Here is a 14,418-nt window from a genome sequence, read left to right as displayed (position 1 = left end):
AATAGTGGTCTGTTGGATAACACTCCGTTGATGCCTAACAGCATGCCAAGCATTGCTACAGTGGTTTTTGGACATCTAGTTTCAGGGTCACCCAGCAGCATGTCCAAATCATGAATTAATTCAAAAACACATGAAACAACTTTTCTGAAAAGTCATTTCAAACACAATTCAGATCCCAACATAGGGTGTGGCTAATTCTTAACTGATTAATAATTAACCAAGTTTCGGTCAAGTGACATAACATGTATTCCTTCCGTTTCATAATATAAGACGTTTTTGCAAGCTAACATAGCTTGCAAAAACGTCTTATATTTTGGGACCGATGGAGTAAGGAAGTAAAAAGGAAAAATCTGAAGAAAAAGATTTAGCACGGATTCTCATAAATATAGCATCTACCAAGACAATCAAATCTCAGAGGGTGCTTGGATCCAAGGGATTTATTTTAGTCGGACTAAAAATAGTCTCTTTAAGAGGCTAAAGTTCCAAGCACCCTTGACTAAAAAGGGCTAAAACTAGTCTTGAGATTTTTTAGTCAGGGGTACCCCTACTAAAATGTGGATTAGTCCTCTCTCTTCTCATTTAACTCCTCTCCTTTAACACAGGCGAGTTCTGGATTGAGGGTTTGGAGAATAATAAATGCTCATTAACTTGATTTTAATGTTTTTATTATTTGGATCCAAGCATGGGTGAGATTAGCAAGTTTTAGTCCCACTACTATCCAAGCACCCTCTCAGTCGGCTAAGATTAGTTCACACAGTCATCAACGCAAGCATGCTATCATCGCAATTGATAATATGTATGTATTTGAGGAGTATACGAGAAACTTAACCCATAAAAGAGAACATACTATTCCAATGTTTATACGCGCATATCGATTCCGTCCTTTTTACCATTACCTACTTCATCCAGAACCACATCTTAAAAAGAATGATCCAGACCACGTCTTAAAAAATGAATCCAGACCAGGGATGTCGCCACCGAGAACCAGGGCAAAGTTAATTCCCTCAGCCAACGAGAGTTTACAACAAGTTAGTTTATAAGAAATAGAATAATGTCCACACAACTTTTCACCATCTAATTAACTGGCTGCTACCTTATATGTTACAAAGGGCAAAACGTTAAAAGGCATGGAAAAGACACACGCTCAAGCAAGCAGATGCGCTGGGAACATAATACAGGAGATTCCTCAGCGCTGGTTTGGATTTGCAAGAGAACAGGGCTAAAGCCTAAAGGCAACAACACATAAAGACGGAACTAGATGCGGACACAAAGTTAAAAGATGACTGAAACATGCGACGGTTAGTAGTCATCTTCGTCGTCCAAGTCTGGATCGTTCGATGGACGTATTCTCTTGCCGTCTCTCCCTCCAGGACGCCCTCCCTTCTTTGGTTTCCCTCTGCCAAAAGAATATAGTACGAGATATCAGAAAAACAGGCAAACCTGCTAAACATTTTGTTAATCACTGCACGAGCCAAAGTTTTTCCGCAAAGCTATCTGAAACTTACTGGCCATTAGCTGGAGTGCTTGCGCCCTTTGAACGACCTGCATATTCTCTTGCCTCTGCCAGGGTGGCACGAGTATTCAATTCAGTTTATTATTAGCTGCTGCTGGTTTCAACTGAAAACAGAAATAAGTAAAGCTTACCGTCTCGCGCAGCCAGTTGTTCTTCAACCTGGAAATTACATAGAAGAATAGCAAAGCGAATTCATTGATTTGAATAGTAAAAGGGGAAAGGAAGTAATAAGTAGGAAGGCTAGTGCTTTTCAGTGGTACTGCACTATTACTCATACCGCTGGAGAAGTAACTGATGACAGAGAGAATAGCCTCTCATCAACCTGAAACTTCCTGGACCGCTTGAGGCTGAAACGTGTCAAGCACATGCCATCATGAGTATTCCATCTATGTGAGATCTAGTGTCTCTATTGCTTGAAAACATAAAACATAAATGCATGCTAAATACATATTGCTTCTGCAGAATAGTGAGATACAACTAGTTCCACATAGTCAACCGGTTGCCATCAACCCGAAAAAGATTATGCTCAATATAAAGTACACGCGCAACAAAGAAAGAAACTGACTTAAGTCTATAATATCATAGAACACTGGCATACTTATTTTTTTCAGGATTATTCATCCCCTGATGTATATCTAGCACTATTGACCATTGACCCAATTGTTGGCTAATTAATATGTATGGTCAGTGGCATAGTAGGTATACAAAGCCAGGTCAGATACCATAACCCAATCAATATAGCTCATGGTAATAATAAAATAGAGACCAAGCAAAATCTGAGACCTGAGTTCTCATAAATATAAATGGTAATCAAAGACAATGATAATAGGATGGACAAATGACGTTCTCCATACAGAGAAGACCCCCTAACAGTTCATCGATTTATTCAAATATAAATAATAGAAAGGTCTCTTACTTAGCAGTGTTTTTTGACGATGACAAGAATGATTCAAAACCCTTCAGCACGCTTCCGAATTGATTAGATTCTTGTAGGTAGGTGGTCTCCATATCATAAACCTGGTTGGATAATAGTAGATATTAATACAAGCTATAGATTGCCAAAAATGGTTTCTAAGACATGCGTGGACAGTAAGAAAATTTGACTTATACGCACATGGCCAATGGATAACTGATGTTTTTCCTCGTCAGTTATAAGATAGATTGGCACCTAGAAGATGTTACTAATGTACAATAATAAAGCAAAAGAGGACACCATAAAATAGAGGAAGACTAGTATAGGATCTGCACTTGGCGTGAGATCGTGCGATCCAGCCATATCAACAGTTCGTTTTTTAAGGCAAGGTACAGATTAAGCAAGACCGGAAGGGCTTGATAACTTTGTGCAAAGCCCCTGCTATCATCTGATAATGCTGCATGTGATCCACACACCGCCAGCCATCACCTATACATGTTCAAACTGCACTTGGTAGTTCAGTACTCACAGAAAGTACTGAAGACGAGGTTCCTGCCATGAACGCATACAGTAATTGCAGAATGGGTTTTCTCCCACGAATTCATACATATTTCTAGGCCTGAGTTTTCCCAGCACACCAGATGAACGCATGCAACTTGTTGGATACAAAACTTCCACCATACAAAGTTAAATAACTAAAAAACTGAAAAATAACAGCATTTACGATTATGAATAAGGTTCTGTACAAATATCATGAACAGCAAAGTCAAACCACCCTGGATCATGAATAAAATTTCATTCGAATTTTAAAACTCGATCCAAACATCCAGATCATGAACAAACACTATAAAAATATATGAACAAAAAATACCAACAATTCATGATCTCCCACTAACTGAAAATCGATTTTCCACCCTGCTGAACCTTCAGTCTCGCACCCAAGTCAGAACAAGAAACTTCACCTAGATACGAATCTAGGACGGGGATCAAGGAAGATGCAACCACCGAAGGGTCACACTCGGGCAGCGGACATATTCGGCCGAAGGGGTTGCATGCATAGGGGGGTTCACGGTGGATTAGAAGAACAAGTGACAGCGGCGCACGAGAAGCTGGCGGTGGACCTCGTCATGGCAGGATATGGCAGTGTCACGTCATGGGGCTGGCGGAACTGCCGACGGCGAGGCTCGGGAAGGCCAGATCTGGTGGTTGTGAGGATAGAGAGGTTGATTCGGCGAGGTTGGCAGCGCGCTCCGGCAACCCACGCTGATGCATGAGAGATGGGATTACATTTGGGCTGGAACGAGGGGCTTCGTGTGAGGAGTTAGGCCTGCAATACTTGGTACCTCTAGGATTTTTGTGCAAATGTCTTGCATCTTTCTACTTGACTCGGTCTGTGAGTTTCCCTGTCTAGTGAGACAACAGATATAGAGGATCTCTTTTGGCAAAAGTATACATTGGCATTACTAGGAAATGTGCTGTCTAAGCAGGAAAATGATTTTGCTCGACCTGTAGAGCGGATGTGTGGCTGCTGATGTTGATTTCATCTGACCATCCAACGTTAATATGGGCACGTTATTTACAGCAGAGGCGGACACATGGAATATTTACAGCAAGTTACGAACTGGTGCCAGCGCACAATGGCACACACTTTAGAGGATGCCAAAAAAAATTTTAGTAATTCAATTACCGGGATGCTACCGCTGGTTATTACTCCACTTGTAGCACATGTCTAACTTGTATATGAACACTGGAATGTATTGAAAGACTAGAAATAAAACCAATATGCATTGGTCACTTTTTCGATTACACACACTGTCCATTCTAGTAGACCAATTGTTCCGATGGTTCAATAAATTTGGATGAAATGACAAGATTTAGCATTATGAATATAAGGTCAGACCTTTTTTGCTACTCTAGAACCTTAAGAAAGCTTTATAAGAGAATATACCAGAATATAGCTCAAAATGTTCTTATGGCTATAGTATAAGTGGATGTACTATTACTATGATTTATTTCTTATAGACAGGGCAATAACTGCAACGCTGAGGCTTGATTAAAATTATAAAAATCTTTAACCGGCTATTTTGAGCATCAGATTGTTTCATATGAGTGACATCATAGAAATCAGTTTTCACACGAGCAATTGGCTGATCAAATGAAGTAAGTAAGCAATAATCTTTTGCAAAAAATAATGGAGCAGCAAATTTGTTGTCAAACTCCCTGCATCCAAAATTTAATTCAATCACGGAATTCAGTTTGACACAATAGGACTTCTCCCAAGTTGCGCTAACTATTCACTCCACGGAACAACACGTTGTGGTTTCAGACACAATAGATTCAGACGTATGTCTTTCAGACTTGTATTGTCCTGGTGCACTAAATAAGGTAAATTCATGTTGCTTTCATGTATGTGTAGACTAGCGAATGTTTCATGGAACTGAATTTGAAATCTTACGCGGCAGAAAGCCTCCCAGAGGAGCACAGGAGATGTGCAAATTCTAACAAACAGAGGAGGCCCCCCGAAAGAGGGACAGCAGGGGCTGGAGGAGACCTAACCTGCCGCTCGATGGAGCGGACCTCCTCCTGGAGCTTGGCGCGCTTGCCCATCAGGGCCGAGAGCATCGCCGTGGGGTTCGGGGCCGCCGCCGCCGCCGCCGCCGCCGCCGGCGCGGAGCCCGACGCGGCCTTGTGCGACCCCCCTCCTCCGCCCCCTGAGTCCATTGGTTCCCGTCGCGGTTCTAGGGCTCGAGCTTCGTGTTTTGGTTTTGGCCTTTTGGTGGGGGCGTCTTTGCAAGTTTGTATCGTTCGCCGACGATTCGCCAATCCGGCTAACGCCCCCCTTCGTTTTTCAACGTAAACTTCGCAATTCCTGCAAACCCCGGAGGGGGGAGAGAAAAAGAAAATATGGCACAAAACTTTTTATTAGTGTCAAAAAGAGAAAATATACTCGTATATAAGAACCTTTTATTTTAAATTTCCGGACAAAACATCAGTTACCAAAGAAGATAATCACATTTTAGAAGTAAGAAGATAAATGCAGAGGGAAGAGAAGAAGTGTCAAGGATGACTATTCTAGTTAACCCGTGAATGATTCATAATGATAGCTTCAGGTAACGACAAAAATCATATATAGCCATCTGATAGTTATGTTATGGGATTAAATGCCTATGATTTAAATCCGCCTCGATCGAGAGAATAAGCTAAATAATTTTGATCCTGAAATCGCTTTTAGCAACTAGCACTCTTGTTAAATAATAGGGTAGATACATTTACTTTTTATTCAAAATATATTCATTGATTCAATTGAAATAAATAAAATACAACTCGCTATACCCGACTGCGTATTCAAGCATTTATGCTTGTAGCCTATTTCGGCATCCATGATCTTTTTTATTTATGTATAGAAAAAACACACATAGTAAATTATGTATAATTATTGCCCATTGCAGATCCCCGTTCACAAGTTGGACTCTAGTGAAATGTAAACTTCATAACTAGGGATGCAAGCATGAGCACGCGTAAACTCACATACATATATAGTCTTTCTTTTTAGAAACGAGGCTCATGATGAACCCGACTTTGAATTATGAAATCCATCAACTGGCTAGGAATGACAACGGCTAATTAACTAGCATCAACGACCGAAAGATATAACTAGAAGAAAAGCCGGAAACTTGTTGGACATGCCAACCTCAACTTCTCTGCCGCCGCTCGGACCCCACATCCATCGCGTCGTCGCCGCCTAACCCGAGGTTGGTTTTAGGCCTTCACCTGAGAACAGGGTCGCGGGTGGAGAGCGACACCATCGGGGCGTTGATACGTCTCCAACGTATCTATAATTTTTTATTGTTCCATGTTGTTATATTATCGATCTTGGATGTTTTATAATCATTTTATAGTCATTTTATATCATTTTTTGGTACTAACCTATTGACATAGTGCCAAGTGCCAATTGTTGTTTTCTGCATGTTTTTTACATCGCAGGAAATCAATACCGAACGGAATCCAAATGCAACGAAACTTTACGGAGATTTTTTATGGACCAGAAGACACCCAATGGGCCAAGGCAGTGCCTGGGGGGTGCTCCGAGGGGAGCACAACCCACCAGGGCGCGCCAGGAGGCCCAGTTGCACCCTGGTGGGTTGTGCCCACCTCGGATACCCCCCGGACCGCCTCTTTGCTCCATAAATACCCCGATATTTTAGAAACCCTAGGGGAGTCGACGAAAATCAATTCCAGCTGCCGCAGAGTCCAGAACTACCAGATCCAATCTAGACACCATCACGGAGGGGTTCACCACTTTCATTGGTGTCTCTCTGATGATGCGTGAATAGTTCTTTGTAGACCTTCGGGTCCGTAGTTAGTAGCTAGATGGCTTCCTCTCTCTTGTTTGATTCTCAATACAATGTTCTCTTAGAGATCCATATGATGTAACTCTTTTTGTGGTGTGTTTGTTGGATCAGATGAACTTTGAGTTTATGATCAGATCTATCTTTTTATATCCATGAAAGTTATTTGAGTTTTTTGATCTCTTATATGCATGATTTCTTATAGCCTCGTATTTCTTCTCCGATATTTGGGTTTGTTTGGCCAACTTGATTTATTTATCTTGCAATGAGAAGAGGTGCTTTGTAGTGGGTTCGATCTTACGGTGCTTGATCCTAGTGACAGAAGGGGAACTGACACGTATGTATCGTTGCTACTAAGGATAAAACGATGGGGTCTATCTCTACATAGATAGATCTTGTCTACATCATGTCATCGTTCTTATTGCATTACCTCGTTTCTCCATGAACTTAATACACTAGATGCATGCTGGATAGCGGTCGATGACTGGGGGATCCCATCTTCGCCGCCACCGTCTTCATCAATTTGCCTCCTGTCTCGCCGCCACCGGAGGTTACAGTCGATGAAGCTGGCGCTAGAGACGGTTGGAGTGGGGCACTCCGCTAGCGAGGCTCGACCTCCTTCCGTTGCAAACAATGGATCTTGTAGCAACAACAGCAACCGGTGCGGCTTGTCCTTGAGTAGGGTTGTGGTGGCAGCTGGGAGCGTGGGCGTCCGTACGCCGGCCTTGCTGCTCGGCGGGAAGATCCGCAACTGGTGGTTGAGGATGCAAGCGTGTTGGTGCGGGGTGACATCATCTTGGGCGCGGTGCGAGCAGTTACTGGTGTCGTCCATGGGCGCGGCTTAGCCAACTCCGGCTCTGATCTGGGGGCCGCCATGGGGCGGCGGTGCTACGGGCGCGCGACATGGTTGATGTGTGTGCAATCAAATGACAGAGTCGTGCGCGCTTCGGCGGTGTTGGTAGCTGGGGGTGGTTCCCCTGGTGGCAATGGTTGCGACAGCTGCTGCAGGTGGCTGGGAGGATCCTTTGCCTCCCAGATCCGGCGATTGCTGCCAGTGGCTCGATCTGGCAAGGTCGCAGGATGCAGCCATAAGTCTTTTTGTGGGTTTTGACGGCTCTCGCTTCGGCCAATTTGCCTATGACGGTGAGATGCAATCTACGAGCGACGGCCTAACGCATAGGGTATAGTTGTGCAGTGGGGACGATGGAATTTTATTCTAGCATATGTAGCTGATGGGATCGTGAAAAAGTGGAGTGCGCAGTTGTAGAATGGAGCCTGTATTGCAAAAAGAAGGAAATATATTTAAAAGTTCCAAAAAATGTCAAAAAAATATCTACAAACACGGATGCATATTCTTCAAGTATGTATAACATTTTATCAACTAATTTGAATATTTGCATGCTACACAAAATAGACAAATATCTGGCCCAAATACAACATAGGAAAAGCCCATTTTAATATGTGTATTTGCCTTTTTTATGTACAACACATATGAATGTATTAGTTCATGAAATTTTGTAAGTGTATACTACAAATATATGTTTACATGTATACTTCTTTTCAGATATTTTTGAGTTGGGGAAAATGTATTTTCGCTGAAAAATAAGTGAAGAGCTCAATGGAGCTTGGCCTCTGCAGACACTTTTCAGAAAAAGTTATGCTATGCAGAGGTTTGATGTGTGCTCATTGTGTTTGTATCCTCTTGATGCTTCATTTTGAATAAAAAATCCACCATTTGTCGAAAAATAAGAATGATCATCCCTAAGATAACGTCTCTATTGTCCCCCATCAATCATGGACGCGATGAGTGTAAAGTGTAAACTGGGTGCACCAAGATCTACTGATTCATATTCAGATTTCCGCGGGACCCGCTCAACCATACCACACCTCTATGGCTCTATCCACCCACAGTCGGCAGGCTACAGTCTCACTCCATCTAGCTACAAAATGTGGAGCCCGATCACCCGCCAAAAACTGTGCCTGCGGATATGGCCGATCACACACCATAGTTTCCTTCCTTTGCTGCTACGACTCCGGCGCCGATCATCGTTCGTCGAAGCACGGGGCCACTTGGCAAAGCTCTCTACCTGATCAACAGTAGTGACATGGGCATTCACTTTGGAGAACTAGACTGGATAGTGAAGGATCATGCAGATCTCTGCAACTGCTTCCAGTGGACCACCCTGCACAGCCCAAGGTTTGGTCACCTGTCCAAGATGGGCAATGTTCATTATCGTATGACTGTTGGGTATCTGGTCCTGAGTTTGGTGGTCCGAGTTTGGTAACCTTCTGTTCTGCCCTACTACTTTATCATGATAGCACTCAGCAAATGAAGGCGATAACGGCGAAAATCTGCTTAAAGCACATAGACGAAAACTGTTTTTTCATCAGGTGACATGCCAAATCAGACATGTAAATTCCTTTTGCACCAAACTTGGCAGAGACATGCTGCAATACTTCAAGTATATGTCTGACTTTTTTCAAGAATTTTAACAGTGTGGATCCATTTTTTATTTTAAGCCCGGAGCACACGCTCCCTCCCGACCTCAGCTAGAAGTTTTTCATCAAACCACTACACAAGTCTAGTGCCCATCTTCTTTTGGTAGAAAGTCTACTACCTATGACGACACACACATACAACGCAAGAGCACATAAGCTCAAAAAATATATAGTAAACGTAATCTCAGGGAGACTCGGTTATGTTTCGGCTTTGCTGGTAAGAGCGCCGCTGCAATAGGCTTCGGATCAGCTCCTCCAAGATCGCGTTCACTGAGGATTGAGGTACCTTCTCCTGGAACAAAGAAACCACAACATCAAACCGTTATCCGTTCGAATAAATTAAAGGAGGGGGAACAAAATGTACACTGTTCTGAAAGTGATTTATTCATCATAAAGGCAAACAGCTTAAAGGTAGTGGGGTTTGTAATGATTTCCCTTGCAAACTTTAGGAAAATATGCATGGTTGATACCACTGTGCAGGGTCTTTGCAGAGGAATGCAAAGAGCAACCTCCCAAGAGGAACACCATCGCTGGTGTCCTTATCCTGCCTATTTCTCTCACAAGCATAATAATTTGATTGTTGAATTTTCAAAGCACACTGGGTAGCAGCAGCAGCAGCACAAACATAATAATGCTAAAGAATTTTCATTCCCGTAAACAGATTGACCTGCTTCACCGCCCACTTTAGAGATTAGTAACTAACTATGATTACGGGTGTTTATCCATATCTTACCCACTGTACTCACAATTTAATTCGACACTAAACTGGATCAGAAAGTGTCATTGTGGCCATAGTTATCCACTAGTATTTTGCCGGCAGATCATCATCATGGACGGGTGAGGTTGCCTGGAGTTTGAAATTTCAGCATACTTCTGTTTATTCTGCTGTATCTTCGTTAGTTGAATTTGCACATTGTTGATAGACAAAAGGGAGTTGACTTGTCTTGCCAAATGGAGTCTCGGTCAACAGAGTGCACAAAACATGAAGAAAGAGCACAAAAGTGTATTACTATTTACTAGTTGGAACTTGGAGTACTCCTTATAAACAACAAACAAGGATCACATGCTTAATTTATCACAAGATGGAAATGGAACAGGGCAGCAGACCAGCAGTTATATAGCTAAGTTCAGAAAAATGCAATCTGCAGAGCTAGTCAAATTCCACACTTCGGGAAGAATGTAATTGTCAAACTAATCACATAAGTTATGTAAGGCGTAAGTCAATTCCAGCAAAATCCAAGGACAATGGATTTGACTTACATTTCAGATAGCCCAAGATACAGATAATCAAGGCACACCCAGACACTTAAACACAAGCCGAAAGAACAGAATAGGAGGAACAAACTATAAAAGGCATGCCGCAAACTAGAGGGAAAAAGATAATCTAGGTGTGGGACGTTAGGAATCATAAAATGACCAAAAGCTACAAAATCAAGTGACAACATGCAGAAACACTGCCCTTGAACATACACCCATGACTAGTAGTGCATAACAACAGGTGAGCATATGAAGAGGATGCACAATGAGATTATGCCTGTATGAGAGTACGGGCTTCTTAATTACCTGTGGTCCTCATTGGCACTGCCCCAGGAGTTGCCGTTGCTACTGCTAGCGCCGGAGATGTTGTAGAGGGATCCGCGGCGGCCTCCTGCATACTCAATGTGATGCAGGTCTTTCAGCAGCTCTTCATAGTGCCTCTTCACTTCATCGACTGACTTCCCATCACCGACTGCTCGTGCCACCTTCTGCCAGCGGTCTGGCGTGTCCTCGTCATACGTCGCTAGCGCCGTCTCAAAGATCTTGTTCTGTTTTGCTGTCCACGATGAACTCATATCTCTCTATTTTTCCTTTTCTCCTCCCCTTTTACTGTTTCCCCAGCAGGGAGAAATTTTCCAAGAAAGGTCAGGGGACTAGTAATGGGCACTACTTGTGGCTGCTCGTGTTTCTGTGGAACAAAGAGTGAGCGTAGATGTGCTATTTATATAGAGGAGGAAACCAACAATACCCAGTATTGAGTGGGTGTTGATTTGTGTTAGCAGTAGGCAATGAGTTGACAAGCCTATGTAGGAGGGAGCCACGAGAAATTTCATCGACTCACCACACTAATCTAGTGTGTATTAAATTTGTAGGGAGGAATTAGAATCACTCAGATTTGCTGGGAGACTAGGCCTTTGTCATTTCATTTCATCCCACAATCTTAATAGATATCCTTTATTCTTGCTTTTTTTTCTATGTTGAAACTTGAAACCATGCTCTAAGGGTGCCTTTGGTACTTACCACAACTCTTTTCTCAAACTCACATCAACATCTGTGTCGTTTTGTATTGGAAGAAGCACACTGAGAAGATGCAAAAACTTACCAGGCCAATTAAACCACAATATACAAAGCAACCTAGGCTAACAAAACCAGACAAGCAAAGCAACAAGCCTACACACACAGCTCTACAAAGAAGCAAAAAGGTCACAAGAAGAGGGGTAAGTGCAGGCAAAGCTAGTGGTCAGGAGGCCTAGAGTGCATCCTAACCATAACTAGTTGTACCTAAAAAAATATCACAAGGCCATTTGTGCCAGGATAGAAGCATGCAACATCCCTGTCGATGTTACAAACTTACGGAATGTTTTGAACAAAGGTGCTGTCCACCAATTTGCAGTCAAGTAATTGGCTGTACAAACTACATACAATTTGCAACATCACTTAAAACAATGATGTTTAGTAGCAGAAGATATTTGCCCTGAATAGTGAATATAGCAAGTACAAGGAAAAGCTAGTGACTAACAATTTGTGTCGACGACCTCCCCACTGTAACAAAGATATTCAAATATCTAATTGAAAACACACACCAATATATGCCTCTTTGTCTTTCTGTAACACAGGGAAAAGGAGCCATTATTAGGTCAAAAGGATAGGAGCACCTAACTCTTCCATGATATTTCTACTCGATTAATCAGTGATGGTATATGGTTTCAGATGGACAGAAAAGAATGTCATGCAGATGGGATGTACTATTCAACTGTGGTCTGTGGTCTAATAATTTAACACAAAGAAATACCTGTCCCTAGTACCTATCCACTTTGAGAATATGATGGCAGAACTGGACATATTGTACAGTCGTCTCATTGCTAGAAACTGTATTAGAACAGCTGCTTTAATAGTACAAGTTTCATGCAATAAAAATAGATTGGCAAGATCTAGTGTATAATGAAGTGGAATAATTAGATTTGGGATTCTTGACACCCTTTTATAGCTCTCTGTATAGTCCCCTCTTGTATATTCCCCTTCCCTTTGTACATTCTCCCCTCTTCTTCTAACTACCCCTTCGTGTGTTTTTCATGCCGCCTTCAATAAAAAATTACTGTCAGGGCCTCACCTACAGTTTTCGGTTAAAAAATAAAGATTTGGGATTCATGAGATTGGTTGGTGGATTGTTGGAGTTACTACAGTATCCAAACAGCCATTGGTACAGGAACTTTATTTTGTACCAGTCCTCTCGGATAATGGAACAGCAAATTCTTTATGCTCCTTAAAAACTAAACCTATGCCACAGTTGAAAATTAAAGTGTCTGCTGATATTGCAGGTAACTAGTAAACCCATTAAGTATGTTAGTACCATGTCAATATTCTCCTAACAGAAATTGTGACTGGCTTTATACGAATTTCACATCAAAATTTGATTTAACAACTCAGCTCCTAAATCTTAATAGTTGTTTCCGGTAGAACAATCAAGACCATGCACCAGGGCTGCATGTATAATTAAGAAGAATAGAATGCTTCTGGATAATTTAAGCAGTGCCAGTCAATTTCCAGCTTATTTCATAACAAGTCGAAATATAAATGTTCATGCAGAAAAGAGAGCTATGCCTAAGTATATAATATAGTATATGACTTTAACTCAAGGGAAAAATTACGTAAACCAGAGCATATCCCTAACCAAGTTAGTAAGAACTAAAAAGCAAATGACAGTAATTGACAATATTTCTAGTGCAACAGCTTGCCAAATTTTATAATAAATCACATATCATCACTTCCAAAAAGCTATAAGCCATTCTTGTGCCTCTGAAGTTCTTAACAAATTTACGCACAAACTTGATTATTCTGTGAAAGGTTACCAACATTTGGTTGCCGTTTTGTAGAAAGATGCAGTTAAGTTACCTTGCCGTCTTGAGCTTCATTACATTTAGAATAACATTCTCAGACCTGCATTGTTCCAAAACTTGTATCAGAAAAGTGAAGTTCAAAAGGTGCTTCTGGCTTTTTTAAGCTTGCCCCAAGTTGCTTCATCTAATCTTTACTCGACACAAATCTTGGGCATACAAGTGTCAGAACATAGCCTGTCAACCAGCACTTACTACTGAACTTAAGAAAATAACATACAGAGATAGTAAGAATAAAATGATAACTACTAACTACTTATAATAGTATTCATTGGAAGAAGCATTAATTTTCTCTTGCCTTCTGATGTTCTCTGTTGGCTATTTACATTTAGAAAGATGCCGCAAGCCTCCAAAGGCAGACATTGGAAGCTTTTAACAAGAGAGATTTATGAGGAAGGAAAAGGTCAACTGGTTCAAAAGTAGATTATCCCATGAAGGTACGGAACACCACTGCGCCTATGCATAAGTCACGTCAGCAAATGCTAAAGGTTTTTGTGTGTATGCGGATCTTTCATGTGATTTGGTTCGAGTTCTCATCATCCCAAGGTGTGGACAGGTGGATTTGAGATGATGGAAAAGGCCCCCACCAGGCTAGTAGCTAGGATTCACATCCAAGTGGGATACACCTCTTTACTATCTCTTCTCGACGAATTTAAATTTGGTACTAAACAAAATTAGACCCAAATATCAACTTGAACCTTTATTATGTCACACCCTTACCTCGATACCCTCTTTTCAGTCTTCAAAGGAAGGTATTTGCTTCAATTATTTTCCCTTTCTATGAAAGGGGGAGAGAATCATAACATTCTTCGAATCTATATCTATATCTAAATGGAATTTATGTTGACCAACAGAATTACGACTCACTACACCTGTCAGCCTGCCATGATATGTGATGGACGGAGAAACAAACAGTCAAAGTTTATGCTGAAGCGCACCAAATTCCACAGTCGCATAAATGGAGGTGTCGCATCACAGGAATGACCACGGATC

The 14,418-nt window shown here is 41.7% G+C and overlaps 2 protein-coding genes across 2 annotated transcripts; both read right to left on the bottom strand.

Moving 5' to 3' along the window:
• Positions 1–967: 967 nt before the first annotated feature.
• Positions 968–5,291, bottom strand: LOC123145224 (chromatin modification-related protein MEAF6). Its single transcript, XM_044564598.1, has 6 exons — positions 4,983–5,291; positions 2,430–2,530; positions 1,791–1,860; positions 1,645–1,672; positions 1,506–1,560; positions 968–1,396 (listed from the first exon to the last, which is right to left on the bottom strand). The coding sequence occupies exons 1-6, from the start codon at positions 5,145–5,147 to the stop codon at positions 1,300–1,302; spliced, it is 516 nt and encodes a 171-aa protein (XP_044420533.1). The 5' UTR covers positions 5,148–5,291; the 3' UTR covers positions 968–1,299.
• A 3,905-nt stretch (positions 5,292–9,196) lies between these two features.
• On the bottom strand, positions 9,197–13,405 carry LOC123145223 (protein RADIALIS-like 4). Its single transcript, XM_044564597.1, has 2 exons — positions 10,838–13,405; positions 9,197–9,566 (listed from the first exon to the last, which is right to left on the bottom strand). The coding sequence occupies exons 1-2, from the start codon at positions 11,104–11,106 to the stop codon at positions 9,542–9,544; spliced, it is 294 nt and encodes a 97-aa protein (XP_044420532.1). The 5' UTR covers positions 11,107–13,405; the 3' UTR covers positions 9,197–9,541.
• Positions 13,406–14,418: the final 1,013 nt, after the last annotated feature.

This window comes from Triticum aestivum, chromosome 6D, assembly GCF_018294505.1.
Source record: "Triticum aestivum cultivar Chinese Spring chromosome 6D, IWGSC CS RefSeq v2.1, whole genome shotgun sequence".
Taxonomy (NCBI): Eukaryota; Viridiplantae; Streptophyta; class Magnoliopsida; order Poales; family Poaceae; genus Triticum; species Triticum aestivum.
Note: the sequence above shows the minus strand (reverse complement) of the source record. Positions and strands in the feature narration are given on the sequence as shown.